Here is a 19,962-nt window from a genome sequence, read left to right on the forward strand (position 1 = left end):
TCAGATGTTAAATACCTCCACACCTCTGTTTTGGAAGCTTTCTTTATGGGAGTCTTTTGGTGGTGTGTGTGGGGGGGATAAGTAGGGGGCAGTATGTACTTTTTAATAATAAGGTTTTAATAATAAGGTTTATTTTTTATTCTAGAATTACATACTCAGAATGGTAGCAAGAATGAAAAAAATTTCCAGTCAGAACCATAGAATTTGATGTAAAGTAAGAAACCTAATGAGAAATGTGCTGATCACTGTTAAAGACAGGACAGAATTAGGAAGAAGCAGCCTAGCTTGATAGGGGGAACATTTAGAATAGATGCCTCTGGGACGGTCAACTTCAGCAAGACTCTCTTGTAATACTGAGGTGCTGTCACCCTTGGATTTATTTGGCTCTGCAGGCAGGTTTTATGCTTCGTGGAAGCCTAGTTAACGACAGAGATTACACCCATGTTGCAGACAGAGAATGTGAACTCAGAGAACTGATTATCGCATATCCAGATCTCAGGGAGCACAAATGACAAAAGGGCCAGGATTCAACTCAGATTTCTGACCCACACTTTTTTCTCATTCCACCCTGGCTCACCGTGTTTTTTGTGGACTGCACTTAAATTTATAATTAAGAGTTCCCATCATGGCGCAGTGGTTAAGGAATCCGACTAGGAACCATGAGGTTTCAGGTTCGATCCCTGGCCTTGCTCAGTGGGTTAAGGATCCGGCGTTGCCGTGAGCTGTGGTCTAGGTCGCAGACGCGGCTTGGATCCTGCGTTGCTCTGGCTCTGGCATAGGCCGGTGGCTACAGCTCCAATTGGACCCCTAGCCTGGGAACCTCCATATGCCGTGGGAGCAGCCCAAGAAATGGCAAAAAAAAAAAAAAAAATTATAATTACATGGGCTTACGGAGCTACAATTAAAATTGTGCAAGGATTTTTGTTATATATATATATATATATATATATATATATATATATATATAAAATCTGCTCCTGCCGTGGAGGAAATTCTAATCCATCTGTCTGGAGAGAGCAACCAAGGCATCAGAGTGAGTGGGAGTTGTGCTGTCCCCTGGGTGGAGAAGGAGCACCCTTGAGGTTGAGCTGTGGACTGAGTCATGCACGTGGAAATCTGCAGCCTGCCCTCAAATGCCTCTCCTTCCTTCGGCATACAAATACTGCCAAGTGATCTTCTATGAATTGTTTAATTTGTCACCACACGTGGGAGGTGCCCTCATCAGACCTACCTTAAAGGTGAAGAACTGAGGCCGTACCGCTCAGGTGCCACATCCTTGGTCCCTTCCCTGAGGTCCCTTGTCTTGACACTGATGGAGGCAGGGCTTCAAATCAGGGCTTCCTAAGGAGACAATCATACATATGCAGATTTAGCTACATGACTTTTTAATGATGACACAGTTGTCCAATGTCTTGAGGTGCCATTAATCCAACTAAAACCCCATTAATTATAGATCTAGGCTGTTTGCAGTCTTACCGGTAAATAAAGTCCTAAAAGTGGGTCCAAGGATATGCATGTTTAAAAAAAATGTATTGGGAGTTCCCTTTGTGGCTCGGCGGTTAATGAACCCAACTAAGATCCATGAGGATGTGGATTCGATCCCTGGCCTGGCTCAGTGGGTTAAGGATCTGGCATTGCCTTGAGCTGGGGTGTAGGTTGCAGACGAGGCTCGGATCTGGTGTTGCTGTGGCTGTGGTATAGGCCAGCAGCTGTAGCTCTAATTCGACCCATAGCCTGGGAACTTCCATATGCCACAGGTGCGGCCCTAAAAAGCAAAAAGATTAAAAAATAAAAATAAAATTTTAAAATGTATTAGAGGGAGTTCCCTGGGGATCTAGTGGTTAGAATTTGGCGCTTTCACCACTGCAGCCCGGGTTCAATCCCTGGTCTGGGAACCGAGATCCGACATCAAGCTGCTGCTTGCCTCCATAAATAAATAAATAAATAGGTTAATTAATTAATTTATATAAAAGTTATTATACTCTGTATCAGAGAGACTGGCAACCCAGAGCCCTGAGTTCAAATCTGGCACACCCAATCTGTTTTTGTAAATAAAGCATCATTGGAACAGATGTGCCCATTTGTGCGGTTTTTGCACCACGAAGGCAGGTCACCTCATGACCTGCATAGGCTGAAATATTTACTCCTCTGCCCTTTGCAGAATAAGTATGTTGAGCCCTGCTCTGTATCATAAAAAGAAAATGTCCTAGTGACAGAAACTTCAGATACGCAGAAAAATGGCAATGATTCTTCAAGAGGGGCACATGCCAGAAAACTGAGGAAGAGGTGTGTGTTTATTAAGAGACAACATGAGGTTGGTTGGTTTGCTTTTGAGAAACAGTCCTAAATAGCCCGGGGATCCAAAATAACCCCAATCAAAAGCCCAGCAGGATGGTTTTTCTTTAAACAAATAACTTCTGTTCCTTGCATCATTTGTGTTTAAGTTACTACTATGCCCACCCACCCACCCCCGCTATTTCCTTTTTTTTTTTTTTTTTGGCTTTTTGCCATTTCTTGGGCCGTTCCCGCGGCATATGGAGGTTCCCAGGCTAGGGGTCGAATCGGAGCTGTAGCCACTGGCCTACACCACAGCCACAGCAACACAGGATCCGAGCTGCGTCTGCGACCTATACCACAGCTCACGGCAACACCGGATCCTTAACCCACTGAGCAAGGCCAGGGATGGAATCTGCAACCTCATGGTTACTAGTTGGATTCGTTAACCACTGCGCCACAACAGGAACTCCTCTAAATGTTTTATAGAACGTGTGTCATACTACATAACAACAACACAGCCATCAAACATAGGAAATGAGCACGGAAACACACAAGTGTCTGATTCAGAGGCCCCATTCAGGTCTCACCACTTGCCCCAGTAATTCCTTTGTGGCAAAGGCCCTCATCCAGGATCACACCCTGCATTTTCTTGTCACGTCGCCTTAGTCTCTTTTGACCTGGAATAGTCCCTCAGCCTTTACTTAATGTTCATGACCTTGACGCTAGAAGGCTACAGGCCCCCGTTACTTTGCAGATTGTTCCTCAGTTTAGGTTTGTGTGATGTTTCCTCGTGACTAGATGCAAGTTGCACAATTTTTTTTAATAGAAATGTCAGAAGTGATGCTGTGTTCTCATTGCATCGTAGAAGGGGGTGCATGATTTTGATTTCTCTTGGTACTTGTGATGATTAAAGTGATATTTGACAGATTTCTGTACCTAAAGTTTTTTTTTTTTCCCTCTTTGTAATGGATTAGTATTTTGTAGGGAGATGCTTTCTGTGTAAATATCTCATTCCTTCTCAGACTTTTTTTTTTTAGGACCGCTCTTGCAGCATATGGAGGTTCCCAGGCTGGGGGTCAAATCAGAACTAAAGCTGCCGGCCTATACCACAGCCACAGCAACATGGGATCCAAGCCGAATCTGCCACCGACACCACAGCTCACGGCAACGCCGGATCCTTAACCCACTGAGCGAGGCCAGGGATCGAAGCCACAACCTAGTTCCTAGTTGGATTTGTTTCCACTGTGCCACAACAGGAACTCCCCTCCTCAGAATTTTGCCTCCTTGTTTTAGAGTCTTTTACTGGGACAAAACTTCTTTGAAATTAACTTTTTATTTTAGAAGTTTATATTTACATTTGGAAAGGGCATAAAGGCAGTACAGAGTGTCTTATACCGCTGACCTGGTCTCCCCCCTCCCCCAACATACTAGGGTACATGGGTCCAAAACTAAGGAACTGACATTGGCACATGACTGTTCACTGAATTCCAGACTTGACTGGCTGTCACCAGTTTTCCATTAATGTCCCTTTTCTGTTCCAGGATCCAGTGCAGATACCACATTGCACTTAGTGGGCGTGTCTCCCCAGGCCCCTCTGGTTGGATAGCTTCTTGGTCTTTGCCTTCCTTGATCTTGACAGTCGAGCCACACTGGTCAGGTATCCTATAGACTGTCCCCGGTCTGGAATGATGGGTTTGCGAAAGAATAAACGCCCCTTCTCCTCACATCATGTGAGGGGTACATGGGCCGTCACAGCACCCCTGATGACGGACCATTCTTGGGGTTGTCCATTCCCACTTGGTTAAGGTGGCGTTTGCCAAGTTTCCTCACTCCTCAGAGTTGCTCCTTTTCCTCGTCTCGCTTCTTTGGAAGCAAGAGGAGTCTTTCTTTGCCGAATCTCCCGTCTTCAGAGGTGGGAGTGGGTGTGAGAAGTAATCTCTGCATCCTGGAAGGGAAAGCATCTACCTACTGTTATTCGGAATTCTTCTCTAAGGAAGATTTCTCTCTTCTCCATTTATTTTTTTATTCCATTATGTATGTTTTTTTTATCAGCAGGGGCTCCTGTGTATTTATTTTATACGTGGAGTCACAGTCCAGCACTGCCTTATTTATTTTCTGGCTTACGTTGTTCCGTTGTTCCCGCGCCGGCTCTTTGGTACCCTTTCAGGTTGGCGCTTGCATCCTTTCGACGTGCTCCCACCTCTTTTTGTTCTCACCAGCTCTATTGAGGTTTTCATGTACGATGAACGTTACCCTTTTAAACTGTACAACACGGTGAGTGGGTTTCAGTATATTCCCAAAGTCGTGCAACCACCAACACTATCTGATTTTAGAATCATTTCATCACCCCCAAAAGACCCCTTAAGTGGTACCTCCTCACTTCCCCCTTGCCCCAACCCCTGGCAACCACTAGTCCATTTCTATAGATTTGCCTTGTTCTGGACATTTCATGTAAATGGAACCTTACATAGGCGATGATTTGCAGCTTGTTTTTCACTGAGTGCAGTTTTCCAGGTCCGTCCCTGCTGGAGCAGGTGTCGCTACTTCATTCCTTGCAGCTTCTCAGCCCCAGTCCTAGGATCAGCCATTCCTCCCAGGAGGCCTGGTTCCTCTTAGTGGAGGATGTGATCACAGTTCTTTAATTCTCTCATCCTCTTCTCCATTTGTTTATTTATGTCAGTGTGGATTCAGAGGTTCCTCTTTATTCACTGAGTTAACATCCACGAGTATTGTTATTTTGATGTTCAAAATATTTAGCCCATGGGAGCCCCTTCAAGCCAGCCCTTGTCATCCTTTTCACGTGTCACCACTGTTCTTTGAGCCGTTTCTTACGTTCTGGTACAGCAGGTGTTCTCAGCTCTTTTTGAACCTGCCCTGCCCGCAGTCTTCCAAGTCAGCTATTTCTTTCAGGAGCCCAGTTTCCTTTCATGGAGCACAGGATCTAGAGGCTTAAAACCTGGCTGCTAAGTGAGCTCATTGCTCCTAAAGTGCTGCTGCTTTCAGCCCTTCTCAGTGGACACAGTTCAGAAATCTATATAGGGGTGATCTAGTGGTTAGGATTTAGCACTTTCACCAGTGTGGCCTGCGTGCAGTCCCTGGTCTGGGAACTGAGATGCCACATTAAGCCACTGCACAGCAAGGCCAAAAAAAAATTTTTTTTAAGTATATATAAGGAGCGCAGTGGTTAATGAATCCGACTAGGAGCCATGAGGTTGCAGGTTCGGTCCCTGCCCTTGCTCAGTGGGTTAACGATCCGGCGTTGCCGTGAGCTGTGGTGTAGGTTGCAGACGTGGCTCGGATCCCGCGTTGCTGTGGCTCTGGCATAGGCCGGTGGCTACAGCTCCGATTCGACCCCTAGCCTGGGAACATCCATATGCCGCGGTAGCAGCCCTGGAAAAGGCAAAAAGACCAAAAAAAAAAAAAAAAGTATATATAAGGAGTTCCCATCGTGGCTCGGAGGTTAATGAATCCAACTAGGAACCATGAGATTGCGGGTTCGATCCCTGGCCTTGCTCAGTGGGTTAAGGATCCGGCGTTGCTGTAAGCTGTGGTGTAGGTCACAGATGCAGCTCGGATCCCAAGATGCTGTGGCTCTGGTGAAGGCTTGGCAGCTACAGCTCCGATTCGACTCCTAGCCTGGGAACCTCCATATGCCGCAGGAGCAGCCCTGGAAAAGGCAAAAAGACAAAAAAAAAAAAGTATATATAGATATACATATATAAGTAACACCTAGATAGCTGTAGACATGCACACATATATACGTACGTACACATGCATATATACGCACATTTATATCTGTATTTCTCTGTTTATATTGACGCCTAAGAATTTCCACTGATACATCTAGTTCCTGTCCGTACCACATGGTTCATTCTTGTTTTCTCCCTTCCGTATTTGTAACTCCCTCTTTCAAGGCTGAGAAAGGAAAGTTCACTTCCATTATCCTTAATATATTTCCTTTCCAGCTCGTCTCCCCATACGTACCCACCTTCCCACATGGACATGTTTCTCCGTCTGCTCCCACTCGACACTCCCCACAAATGCACCCCCCACACACACACTGCTCAGCTCTAACATCCTTCTTTTTTTCTTTCTTTTCAGGGCCATGCCTGCAGCATATGGAAGTTTCCAGGCTAGGGATTGAATCGGAGCTACAGCTGCCAGCCACAGCAACCCCACAACCCCAGATCCAAGCCAAATCTGTGATCTATAACACAGCTCACAGCCACACCGGATCCTTAACCCACTGAGCCAGGCTAAGGATTGAACCCGCATCCAACCTGGATACTAGTCAGGTTCTTAACCTGCTGAGGCACAGTGGGAACTCCCTAACATGCCTATCTGTGAGGCTTTGGACACAGGTTCCCAGACCGCCCTCCAGCCAGCTGATACCACTTCACGCCTCCTAATGTCAGAGCACGTGCCTGAGCGCTGTGTTTTATTTTTCTATCTTTGCCAGTCTGAACTGGATAGACGGTTGTCTCTCCGTTCGCCGTGCCCTCTAAAGGCTGTTTTCATTTGCTTGGTGAGCGTTCACAGGGCGTCTTCTGTGAGGCCATGATGTAGCTGCTTTCTGATTCTTCAGTTTGGAGATTGGGCATCTGTCTTTCCCTGCTAAGCATGTGAAATGTTTTGTGTCAAATCAACAGTCAACATGTGTCAGTACAGGGGTGCCATCAGCCCTTCTTGGTGAACATCCATGGCGAGTGACTGGTGGGAGAAGACTTGGGCGGACAGAGGGGCACTCCTGCTTCACTCTAGGGCGGGGAGACAGCACCACGTTGAAAGGTGCCTGGCGGAGGGGGCACTGACTTTTCCTGTCTGTCCCCCTCCAGGTCTACATCCGTACGCCTTCCGGGGAGGTACAGACAGTCCTCGTCCAGGACAGTCCCCCAGCAACAGTTGCGACCACCGCCACCACCACTTGTAGCAGCCCTGCGCCCCGCGCTGCCCATCTGAGCGGGACCAGCAAAAAGCACTCGGCCTCGATTCTCCGGAAAGAGCGTCCCCTGCCAAAGATTGCCCCTGCTGGGAGCATCATCAGCCTGAATGCAGCCCAGCTGGCGGCAGCGGCCCAGGCCATGCAGACCATCAACATCAACGGGGTCCAGGTCCAGGGCGTGCCTGTCACCATCACCAACACTGGCGGTGAGGGAAGGCCCCCGGGCCAGGGCGTGGGCAGCGGGCCCGTGCAGCCCTGCACACACGTGGGAACTGCAGGCCAGCCAGGGATTCCCAGGGTTTGCCTGGTCCCTTCCGGCTTAAATGCTCATCCACTTGCTCCTTATAGTAGCTCTGTGACATAGTTTAAAACCTTAGCATGTTGGGAGTTCCCTGGTGGCTCATCAGGGTGAGGATCTGGCATTGTCCCTGCTGTGGCTTGGACAGGTTGGATACCTGGCCCTGAAACTTATGTGTGCCAAGGCCAAAACACACACACACACACACACACACACACACACACACACGCACACACTCACACGCCCCACCTGTGCTCAAGAAGATTCTCCAACATACGAATGCGAAGTAGTACAGACCAAAGACAGATGCCCCAGGATGGCTCTGGGTCAGGGAACTTGAAGACTTCTAGAAGGAGAAAGCCCCGAGTGAAGGTTGGAAAGGAGGGAACCTTTGGCAGTGGGACCGGCTTGGGCTGCACTTGGGTCAGTAGTAATATTTGGTCATGTTTACAGTATGAAAGCGGCCTGCAGATAATCAAAGGGACGTTGTAGCTCCCTAGCAAAAATGGCTCCTTGCATCCTTTAGCTGAGTGAAGGGCGCTTTTCAAGGTAGTAAGAGCTCTCGTCTCTCCTCTCTTCATCCTTAAATGAACTCCTGGCACTTTATGTGTTTGGGTCAGTGCCCCAGCGGGGGCGGGGGGGCACTCACAAGGATACCAGCGTCAGGCTAGGGACGCTCCCCCTGCTTTGATGGCCTTATGCACGTCCTGGAGGCCTTGTTTTGTTCCAGAACTCACAGAACTGTTTCTCACTCTCTGAACAAAAATCCTTGGAGACCATCCTGGGAGCGGAGTTGGTATCTCACAAGGGCATGAGGCTAGAGGAGATTCTGGAAAACACTCCAGGATAAGACCCATGTGGGCAACGCCTGGAAGAAATTTGGCCTGTGTAGTTAGTACAGTGGTTCAGGGCATTGACTCTGAAGCTGACTGGGATCAGATCTGAGTTATACCCTTTTTAGCCGTGTGACCTTGCCATGGTATTGAGCCTTGGTTTCGTCAGCTGTAAAAGGGTAATGGTGATACCTCTTTATGGGTCATGAAGGTTACATGCACGAATACATTTTAAGATTTCTAAAATAGTATCTGGCACATAGCAGGCTCTCCAAAATACTAGCTGCTTTTTTTTTTTTTTTTTTTTTTTTTCTTCTAGGGCTGCACCTGCGGCATATGGAGGTTCCCAGGCTAGGGGTCGAATCGGAGTTGTAGCCGCCGGCCTACGCCAGAGCCACAGCAACTCGGGATCCCAGCTGTGTCTGCAACCTACACCACAGCTCACTGAGCAAGGGCAGGGACCGAACCCGCAACCTCATGGTTCCTAGTCGGATTCGTTAACCACTGGGCCATGATGGGAACTCCCGCAACACCAGATTCTTAACCCACTTAGCGAGGCCAGGGATGGAACCTGTGTCCTCATGGTTCCTAGTCGGGTTTGTTAACCACTGAGCCACGATGGGAACTCCTTAGCTGCTTTGATTATCATCCTTACCATGTGCAGGAGGGAGGAAGGAGGTCAGGCTGCCTCCTCTGCCCCTTCGGCTTCCTCCCCCCAGAACTGTGCCCCTTCCCCTCCCCCACAGGGCAGCAGCAGCTGACGGTGCAGAATGTCTCTGGGAACAACCTGACCATCAGCGGGCTAAGCCCAACCCAGATCCAGCTGCAGATGGAGCAGGCGCTGGCTGGGGAGGCCCAGCCCGGGGAGAAGCGGCGCCGCATGGCCTGCACGTGTCCCAACTGCAAGGATGGGGACAAGAGGTAAATCGATGAGAGGGGCCAGGTGGCCAGCCTGGTGTGGGCCCTGCTCCCCAAGCCCTGCCTGGAACACAGACGGAGAGGGGCCGGCCGCACGCCACCCGGCCTCCTCACCCTTCCTGTGCCCCCTGACCCGACCCCGCATCCTCTCTGCATCTTCACTCTCCCTGCTTCCCCTCCCCCCCACCAACCCAATGCCCAGGTCTGGAGAGCAGGGCAAGAAGAAGCACGTGTGCCACATCCCCGACTGCGGCAAGACCTTCCGCAAGACGTCCCTGCTGCGGGCTCACGTGCGCCTGCACACCGGCGAGCGGCCCTTTGTCTGCAACTGGTTCTTCTGTGGGAAGAGGTTCACCCGGAGTGACGAGCTCCAGCGACACGCCCGCACCCACACAGGTCTGCTCCCTGCCTCTCCCCCACCGCCCCGACCCCACTGTCCCCAGTGACATGCAGATTCCTAGCCCTAAACCGAGCGAGAGCTACAGCCTGTCTACTCCGAGTGCAAGACTCCCGGGAAATCTCTACTGCAGTGCTTCCCAAAGCGAGGTCATTTGCACTGTGCAGCCTTGATGACTCCTGTGGTAGCTCCATAGTTTGTTATTTAACAAGCAGGCACTGAAGTGTACGAGGCACTATATGACACACTTTACTCGTTAATTTAAACCTCATAGTGACTCTATAGAGTTGGCACTTTTTTTTTTGGTTTTTTTTTTTTTTTTTTTTTTTTTTTTGTCTTTTTGCCATTTTCTTGGGCCGCTCTCGCAGCATATGGAGGTTCCCAGGCTAGGGGTCTAATTGGAGCTGTAGCCACCAGCCTACTCCAGAGCCACAGCAACGCTGGATCCGAGCCGCGTCTGCAACCTACACCACAGCTCACGGCAACGCCGGATCGTTACCCCACTGAGCAAGGCCAGGGATCGAACCCGCAACCTCATGGTTCCTAGTCGGGTTCGTTAACCACTGCGCCACGATGGGAACTCCTTTTTTGGTTTTTTTAGGGCCGCACCCACAGCATATGGAGTTCCCAGGCTAGGGTCTTATCAGAGCTGCAGCTGCCGGCCTACACCACAGCCACAGCAACGCAGGATCCGAGCCGTATCTGTGACCTACACCACAGCTCACGGCAACACCGGATCCTCAACCCACTGAGCAAGGCCAGGGATTGAACCCGCAACCTCATGGTTCTTAGTCAGATTTGCTAACCACTGAGCCACAATGGGAACGCCCAGGGACGGCATCTTTGTTATACCCCTTGTTCTGAGGCATGGAGAGGGGGCCAGGTCACATACCCAGGGACTGGTGGAGCTGGGTTCAACCTAGACCCTCTGACTCTCTAGTTCACACTCTTTTTTTTGGCCACACTCGCTCATGGAAGTTCCCAGGCCAGGGTTCAAACCCAAGCCTCTGCAGTGAGAAGGCCGGATCCTTAACCCACTGTGCCACAAGAGAACTCCCAAAGTTCACACCGTTAATCACTACCCCATATTGCCTTTCCTACTATTATTTACCGAATGATTTTCTTTAAAACATCACAGGCATGAGATCATAGCTAAATGTTTTAATGTACTGGCAAATAAATACAAAACCATAAAGCAGAGAAAAGTTCATCCATCCACCACCTAAGATCATCTAGGGTATCCCCAGTGTCCCCAGCACATGCTTTGAGAACTGCCGCTGTGGCAGATCCCTCAGTGAGCAGACCCCTGTCCTCGGCCTGGGGACACAAGACCCAAAGCTCCTGGCCCGTGTAGTGGGTCAGGTCCTGCCTCCCCCCCCTGCAGGCTGAAGAGTAAATACTCAGAACAACAACTGACCCAGCCTGGTGGGTGTGGCCCGAGCTGTTAGCGCCCAGGCTGGCAGGTCAGAGGGGAGTGGGGTTTTCCTGTGACAAGAGGACGTTGAACCAGGGTTCATCAGAGGGACAGAGATCAGAAGAAAGCAGGCAACAGCCTACATGGGGTTGGGGCATAAGTATAGTGTGTTTGGCCAGAGATGAGGGATGGAAATGGGGGCGACTGGAGAGTGACGTCGAAGGGGGGAGGTGAGAAATGAGAACTGAGGGAGTTCCCTCTGTGGCTCAGCAGTTAACGAACCCAACTAAGATCCATGGGGATATGGGTTCGATCCCTGGCCTTGCTCAATGGGTTGAGGATCTGGTGTTGCCCTGAGCTGTGGTGTAGGTCGCAGATACAGCTCGGATCCTGCGTTGCTGTGGCTGTGGAGTAGGCCGGCAGCTACAGCTCCGATTCAACCCCTGGCCTGGGAACCCCGACATATGCCTAAAAAGCAAAAAAAAACAAAAAAACAAAAAACGGGGTGGGGGGGAATGTGGGGGAAGGAAATGAAAAAAAAAAAAAAAAGAAATGAGAACTGACAAAGGGGGGTCAGATCGGTAGACCACGGGGCAGACAGCCTGGCTTCACAGGTGCCCCCCCGCACGACGGCATGCCCGCTCCTCCCCTCTCAGGACCGGGACCCTCTGTGCCCACGGGCGGGTGTGTGACGGGCCTCTCCTCTTCCCAGGGGACAAACGCTTCGAGTGCGCCCAGTGTCAGAAGCGCTTCATGAGGAGCGACCACCTCACCAAGCATTACAAGACCCACCTGGTCACAAAGAACTTGTAAGGCCGCCTGAGGCCGGCGGCCCTGAAGATGCAGCCCCCGCCTGCTGTGTCCCGCCTGGGCCCCTGGTGGAAAGGAGGCCCGCGGCTGCCACGGGCCGGCCCTCAGCCCCTCCCTCGCGTTCTGCGACTGTCCCCACAGGAGGGGCTCTGCTGCCCCTCACCCACCTCCTCCCAAGCCCCTTGGCTCCGCCCCGGCCCTCCCCTCTCACCACAAGCTCCCGGCCTGCCCAGCCCGTGGACCCTGGCCGTGCCCAATGAGACGTTCTAAACCAGGACGAGTGGGAACCCTTATTTCCAAAGGAAAAACATGAATTTCACTCCGTCGAGGAGCAAAGTGAGCCCCCCCCGCCCCTCCCACAACACTGCCGGAGTCGCATCGTGCCATGCCCCTCCCTCTCCCGCACCGCCCTCGGCCCCAGCAGCCACCGCGGACGCCCCGGGCCCTGCACCCAGGGTACCACTGGCATCCAGCTCCACCCCAGAGGCCGCCTCCACTCCACACGGCCCTGCCCCGCCCCAAACTCTCCGCCAGCACATTCCAACTTTCTATTTAACGTCAAGCTACCCAAGGACTTCCCGATCCCCCTCTTTTTCTACGGAGAACGTTGCCTTATACTCTACTTCCGATGATGAACACTGTGTATTGTGTGTGCTTTAAAGACGTTTTATTTAATTGCTCCCTTCTTCCTGTCTTGTTACTCACCTCCCCCGTGCCTGCTTTCAGTTTAGGGTTTTGGGGGGCAATGATGAGCATATGAATTTCTTTTCTCACTCTAGCGATTCTCTTTTCTAAATGACACAGCATTTCAACTCGAATCTGGATTAAACACCTTCCCCTCCTGAGCCTCCTCCCTCTCCTCACCCCCGCCCCCCGCCCAGCCCCAGCTCTACTTGTGTACAGTGTATATTGTATAATAGACAATTGTGTCTACTACATGTTTAAAAACATATTGCTTGTTATTTTTGAGGCTTTTAAATTAAACAGAAATCCAACTTTATTTTTAGTTGTAACTGCTTGAGGTATGTTTTATGAATTAAGTGACAGATTTGTTATCCTTTATTAACAATGTACTTTGTTGGTCAGCGCCAGGCTGACAAAAATTTTTTCTTGCTAATAAATTTAGTTGCCTGAGGCAAAATCTGCAACTTGGCAGCGCAGCTTCCTTCATCTTTGCCCTTGGAGAGTGTGGACGGCTCGGAGAGGGGACGCCCAAGGAGGGAGCCCTGGTCTTCCAGAGCCATCCACCCTGGGACCAGGACCTTGGCCTTGTGACCTTGACCCGAAAAGGGCCTCAGCCACACACGGACCTCATGGCCCTGGCACAAGCCCCCAGAGCACCTGGTGGGGAGACTCCAGAGGGCAGGGCCCAGGGCACGTGTCCCTGCTTTGTTCCATAAGCCAGATTTTGCCCAGATCAGAGCAGGCATGCTCTGCCCGGAGATTCAAGTCAACAGCGGCACCTTCCTGACCAGCAGGTAAATGCTTCTACTCAACTCTCCAACCCCTGGGGTTAGTCCGTTAGTAAGAAGCTTGGGAGAGAGGTCACTTCCTCAAGGCTGAAGAGTCTGGAGCAAACATAATTCCCCCAGCTCCTTCCCAGGGTGGGGGGGCCAGACCAGAACCCAGTTCTACCCAAGAGAAAACCCTGGACCCAGATGGTTTTTCTTCTATTCCTGCACCCCAGCACCCTGGGGAGGGCAGCGGGCTGATTTTGGTTTTAGCAAGTATTCTGGGGATCTGAAATTTTGATGGAGATCTTTTTGGGGGTGGGTCAGGGCTATTAGGAGATCAGTGGTCATGAGGTTGATGCAGATTGAGATCGGAGCCAGCTCCGTACCTGTGTTTACACCTAGTGGCGTGCGCGGGGGGCGGGCAGCTGCAGCACATCTGGGCCAAAGAAAGGTGAGTTCTCAAGCATACAGAGTATGCTTTTCTGATAGCAACAGTGCCTCTTTTTTTTTTTTTTTTGTCTTTTTGCCTTTTTCTAGGACCGCTTCCTGTGGCATATGGAGGTTCCCAGGCTAGGGGTCTAATCAGAGCTGAGGCCACTGGCCTACACCAGAGCAACAGCAACGCTGGATCCGAGCCATGTCTGTGACCTACACCACAGCTCAAGGCAATGCTGGATCCTTAACCCACTGAGCAAGGCCAGGGATCGAACCTGCAACCTCATGGTTCCTAGTCGGTTTCGTTAACCATTGTGCCACAACGGGAACTCCAACAACAACGCCTCTTAATCAGCCGCAAAAGGACCCAGCCAGAGTGGCAGTCCAGTGTAAGAGTGGCAAGGCTCATTTGGAGTTATCCATTCCCTCTCTCTGTTTCTTTTGTCACTGGCCGTCTGTGTTTGTGCAAACAGCTTTTCCTTAGAGCCAGTGCACCCTCACGTCAGCTGAAGAAATAAAAAGATGGATCTCAGACGGATCACCAGTTCTCTGCCCCCATCATGTCTTTGTTAACAGGCAGGGACTCCTGTCTCAAGCACACAGAAGCCCTGTGGGTGATATCAGACCAACCACTGAATCTACCCTGACGTAGAAGCCTTCTAACCAGCCCAGCAGCCCTACATCTCCCTGTTGCACTGGCAGGAGGAGGAAGACGTGAGGGATGTTAACCCACTCCTCACGCATGGCTTGTGCAAGTGGAAACCTGCCTTGCTGTGTTCTGAATTGGGACTGGTGGAGAGAAGGAATTATTTTTTTTTTTTTAGAGCCGCACCCGTGGCATATGGAGGTTCCCAGGCTAGGGGTCCAATTGGAGCTATAGCTGCCAGCCTACGCCAGGGCCATAGCAATGCCAGATTCGAGCCATGTCTTCAACCTACACCACAGCTCACGGCAACACCGGATTCTCAACCCACTGAGCAAGGCCAGGGATTGAACCCGCAACCTCATGGTTCCTAGTCGGATTCATTTCTGCTGCACCACAGTGGGAACTCCCAGCCCTCCATCTGCTTTAATCCATCCCTATTTACTTGAGAGTTGCAGGGGGTGGGGACTGTTGATGGTGGGACGCAGCCCAAGCTCACCCTAGGCCAGAGGTCTCCAAAGGACACCTGACCAATCCTGGTTGAAAATCTGGGGGCAGGCCACACAGCTCCGAGTTCCCTCCTCTGTCCCCTTCCCTCCCTAGGATCCCCCGCACCGAGGCTGCTGCTCACGGGCCCCTCCTGTCTGCTCAGTGCTGCTCAACGCTGGGACTCACCCATCCCAGATACTAGGAGTACAAGCCCAAAAGAAAAGGGGGCGGGGAAGATCCCCCTCTCCTGAAGGCACATCCATGCAAAGTACTTTGTTTTTTCTTAACTAAACCAGCAAGCAGAGTTCAAGCTTCCTTCAACCTATTAAGTCCATCATCCTGACAATCGCTCATTTTTTTGGCCACAGTTTGCAGCAGCTTGATGTGGGATCTCAGTCCCCAGGCCACGGATTGAACCCAGGCCGCAGTGGGTTGGGTTCGAAAGCAGCAAATCCTAACCACTGACCACCAGGGAACGCCCCGACAATCACCTTCTGAAGGCCCTTTGAGGCCCTCATTCGAGTTTAATGATGACAGCCACCTGCACCATCTCACATCCCTGGACCCATCAGGGACATGTGGCTGATGGAACACGGCTGAGGTCTACATGGTGGTGGATCCCAGGGGATCCACCTAATTTGGGGATCAGACACTGCCTTGGAACGGAGGCCTCTTGTGACCTGACCAAGGTCTTCCTGACTGGGATGAAGCCACCAAAGGAACTGCATAATCTCAGGACAGGTGGCAGTTGGGTTTCCTAGTAAAGAGGTCATCAGGGGTCAGAAGAGCAGGAAGTGAGCCTGGAAGGATGGAGCAAAGAACAGGGATGTGGATGAAAAGAAAGTAAACAACGGAGGGAGAGGAAGAGAATCAGGGCTTGGAGAGGAGCCTCAAATACCTGTTCGTCGGGGAGTTCCCTTCATGGCTCGTGGTTAACAAACCCGACTAGCATCCATGAGGTTTTGGGTTCGATCCCTGGCCTCTCTCAATGGGTCAAGGATCCAGTGTTGCCATGAGCTGTGGTGTAGGTGGCAGATACAGGTGGATCCTGCACTGCTGTGGCTGTGGTATAGGCGGGCAGCTGTAGCTCCAATCCAACCCCTAGCCTGGAATGTCCATATGCTGCGGGCATAAAAAGCAAAAAACAAGCCAACCCCCCCGCCCTGCGAGGTTGTGGGCAAGAGGAAATGAGAAATGAACCGCAGGTCAGGCCAACAGGATCGACCAGGATCTTCCAAATGAAATTGAGGAGCTGTCAGGTCATACCGGTTGGGCCTGCTAAGAACCCACCAGGTGCCCTCCTGCCTGTGGCCCACTCCCACTCTGATTAGCCACTGTCTGGGCTAAGACAGATGCCTCAAAAACTCACTCAGCTTGCTCAGCCTTGGAAAGCTTAACACTCCCCCCCAGCCAACAAAGACACTTAAACCTGCTCCCACCAGGTGCCCAAAACCTCCGAGCCCTCCTCACCAGGTACTTGAGCTTCACTAAGCTTAAGACAGGACTTTTAGGGAGGTCCTGTCATGGCTCAGCATAAACAAATCTGAATACGAACCATGAGGTTGCGGGTTCGATCCCTGGCCTTACTCAGTGGGTTAAGGATCCAGCATTGCCATGAGCTGTGGTGTAGGTTGCAGACGCAGCTCAGATCCAGCTTTGCTGTGGCTGTGGTGTAGGCCAGGGGCTACAGCTCCAATTGGACTCCTAGCCTGGGAACCTCCATATGCCGAGGGTGCAGCCCTAAAAAGACAGAGAGAAAAAAAAAAGCCTCCACTTCGAAGCACAGCACAGCACTGCCCACCTGTCGCCTGATGCCATCCAGATGAGTCGAATCCCTCCTCTCCACCCCTCCATCTCCCAAACTTAGACATCAGACGCCCCGCCCCCAGCTTCAGCTTAGAGCATGCAGCATCTCCCAATGTCCCCACAGCCCCGTCACCCCACCCGCCCCCACCCTCCACTTGGTTACCAGAGTCACAGCCCAAAACACAGATCCAATCCCCAAGCTGTAAGTGAGATATTTAACTCAATCAAACAATCAGACCGAAAGGTGATTTTAAGGACATAAACGCAAAAACATCAGGAACACAGGCAAGGCCTAGTTCCCAAACTCACAGCCTTCAATTTCATATAGAGAAACTGGGTGCCTCTGTACAATACAGTATGGCAATATACCTGCTATTTGTTGAAGACACTCAAGAAAAGATTAGTAATTTTACAAAGTTGGGTGGGGGTAGGTGGGCAAAGTGTTTGAGAGAAAGCAGTAACAATAAAAACTTCATTTTTGGAGTTCCTGCTGTGGCACATTGGGTTAAAGACCCAACTTTGCCGCAGCTACAAAGTAGGTCAAAGAAGCTTGGATTCAATCCCTGGCCTGGGAATTTCCATATCCCTTGGGTGTAGCCGTAAAAAAAAAAAGAAAAAAAAATCATTTTTTCCCAAGCAGACAAGCCCCTGCTGGGGTTGCAACAGCAGCAGCACAGCCAGCAGCAGGTATGTTCCCCCTTTTGGTTTGTACTGTGAAGACGCTTTGTGATTTTTTTTTTTTTTTTTTTTGTCTTTTTAGAGCCACACCTGCGGCACATGGAGGTTCCCAGGCCAGGGGTCTAGTCGGAGATGTTGCCGCCAGCCTACACCACAGCCACAGCAATGTCAGATCCAAGCCATGTCTTCGACCTACACCACAGCTCACAGCAACGCCGGATCCTTAACCCACTGAGCGAGGCCAGGGATCAAACCTGCAACCTCATGGTTCCTAGTTGGATTCATTTCCGCTGTGCCACGACGGGAACTCCTGCTTTGTGATCTTGATACCAAATCCCACTAGGCAGACAAGCACAATACAAGCCTACTTATTATCTTCAAGACAAAGGGGAAAATGTAAAAAGGCAACCAGTTGCAAATGTCTCACTAACAGCCAAGATGGAAGACGCTGTCAGCATCTAGTACTTTTTCTCTCTACCACGTATTAAAATACAGGAATCAAACACTCTCACTTGACAACAGCAGAGGAGAAAAACTTAGAATAATTGTCTAAAAGCCTGGCCCTTGTCTCTGCCTCCCTGACTGGCCCGGCAGTTCTCCCCCATGTCGCTCCCGCAGTGTCACTCTCTTCCTGGCATGCCTGTTCCACTGTGCATCTGAAGAACACTTACCCAAATCATGTGTCTGCTCCCTTTATGAAGCCTTTCCTGTGTGACCCCTGAACACCACTTCCTCCCTTTTGCTCCCCTTGACCTTGCAAAAACATCGATTAAAGTTCCTGCAACTCCTTAGCTTATGGGTATGCCTCCCCCTACAGACTATAAACCCCTTGCGGGCAGGAACTATGTCATCTTCATCTTCAGACCTTGCTTAGTGCCTGGTCCAAAAGAAGCCTTTATCACCTGTCTACCCCACTAAATGGAGCCTTTGGTTTTTTTTTGGGGGGGGGCCATGCCAAAAAAAAATGTGGAGGTTCCAGGGCCAGGAATTAAGCCTGCACCACAGTAGCAACCTGAGCCACAGCAGTGATACCACACCAGGGGACCCCCATGAGCCCTTGCCTTTTAAGCAAATCATTTAAATGATCCTTGGTGCCTTAGAATCTTGGGCCCAGGGGAGCACAGCCCAGCAATGTCAAGAGGGTAGCCCCATAAACAAAACCGTCTGTACGGAAGGGTACTAATTAGTGCTTACCGAGGTTCAAGAGCAGGGCCTTGGGAGGACAGAAGCAATGCTTATTTGTGGAAAGACAACTTCAGCGACAAAGTCCTGTCAACTCTCAGTTATGTTGGTGGAGAAAAATGACGGCAACAGAAAAAATTTCAACCAGCGGAAAATCCATAGATCAACATCATTAAGTCTTAAAACGTATATTATTTCTTCGCAGCAAATTTGTCTTCCAGATTCTCTTTGGCTCAAGCTACCACGCACATAATAAAGAATGACAGGTATCTTATGTAGGGCTTAATGAAACTTAGCTGTAATGCAGGCACCTGGGCAGGGTAGGAAGTTCCCCTTACCTGGCACAGTCCTGGGGTGCCTGCCTAGATGGCTCTTGCAGCTCCCCTTCCTGATGTTGGTGGAAACCAGGATTACAGAGAGGCCTTGATCCAAGGCTGCCCCAGCCAGGTCAAAGCTGTAATGGACACTGACAGGTGTCCTATTTCTTAGCCCTGAGTCCACAGCCTGGAAGGGACTGCACCCCTGTGCCCTCGGCTATGGCTGGCACTGACCTGGGAACTAAACTCCCAGAAAGGGCAAAATGTGAACATGGGGAAACTTAGCAAAGATGGGGGGTGGCCCTGGAGAGGTGGGGCAGTCTTTCCATCCACCAGAACACTGGCTAGTGTGAACTCTGCTGCAACCACAAAAGAGGAAACCTCGAGGAAAGGGAGCAGCATGCTCTGACCCAGGTTAAAGACGTGAGGCTGGAGAGAAGGGATTCAGAGCTGGAAGAGGAAGACAGTTCTGGTCTGGGGATGGCTTGATCCCAAATTTTCCTCTTCCCCTTTCCCACTCAGCCTTCTTGCCCATATTCTCCTCCTGACCCCACTGCACCTCCCCAGACCTCAGAATGCCTCTCCAAGCTCACACACTACACAGCACCTGTTCCCTGAGATCCACAAGTCAGTTCAACCTCTCCCACTCTCCAACCCCAATTTCTTTTCCTCATCAGATCGCCCCTTTCTGTGTTTCCCCTACACCTTGCCTCAGAGTCTGGCCCCTAATTCCATTTTCCATTTGTCCTTTCCAGGCTACCACCCTCCTCCAGGGGGTACGTCCTGCACTAAGCCTCTCTTCAGGCACCTGCTAGGGGCTGGCCGCTGAACATGACCGCTCCCCTCAAGCCCCCCAGCGGCTCATCCCCTGCCCCCCCCCCCCCAGCCTGGGCTGCTGCAGTCCCTATACCTTTAACAAACCTCCACGTGCGTGTTAACGGCGGTGACAGCATTTCCTTGTCTCCCTGCTCCCGCCCCCGGAGGCGCCTCCCATTGGCGGTCGGGTTCCTTTGTTCTCGCTCTAATTGGCTTCACTCCTGGAAAGCTCTGGCCAATGGCCTCTCCGCGC

At 50.9% G+C, this 19,962-nt stretch overlaps 1 protein-coding gene and 1 long non-coding RNA gene across 3 annotated transcripts in view; one reads left to right on the forward strand and one right to left on the reverse strand.

The window, feature by feature from the left end:
* Positions 1-13,037, forward strand: part of SP2 (Sp2 transcription factor) — a 31,812-nt gene extending 18,775 nt beyond the window's left edge. The window contains 4 exon segments of the mRNA XM_021067084.1: positions 7,113-7,425; positions 9,097-9,271; positions 9,471-9,664; positions 11,792-13,037. Of these exon segments, the coding sequence (XP_020922743.1) occupies positions 7,113-7,425; positions 9,097-9,271; positions 9,471-9,664; positions 11,792-11,892 (783 nt within the window). The 3' untranslated portion in view covers positions 11,893-13,037.
* On the reverse strand, positions 72-19,943 carry LOC102162548. 2 transcript variants are annotated; one of them, XR_002337147.1, is made up of 5 exons: positions 19,804-19,859; positions 18,915-19,042; positions 18,589-18,814; positions 1,232-1,341; positions 72-416 (listed from the first exon to the last, which is right to left on the reverse strand). It is a non-coding gene; the product is annotated as an uncharacterized LOC102162548 (long non-coding RNA). The 2 variants fall into 2 exon arrangements; XR_002337146.1 differs by lacking the exons at positions 18,589-18,814; positions 18,915-19,042 and having other exon boundaries at positions 19,804-19,943.

This window comes from Sus scrofa, chromosome 12 (assembly GCF_000003025.6).
Source record: "Sus scrofa isolate TJ Tabasco breed Duroc chromosome 12, Sscrofa11.1, whole genome shotgun sequence".
Lineage (NCBI taxonomy): Eukaryota > Metazoa > Chordata > Mammalia > Artiodactyla > Suidae > Sus > Sus scrofa.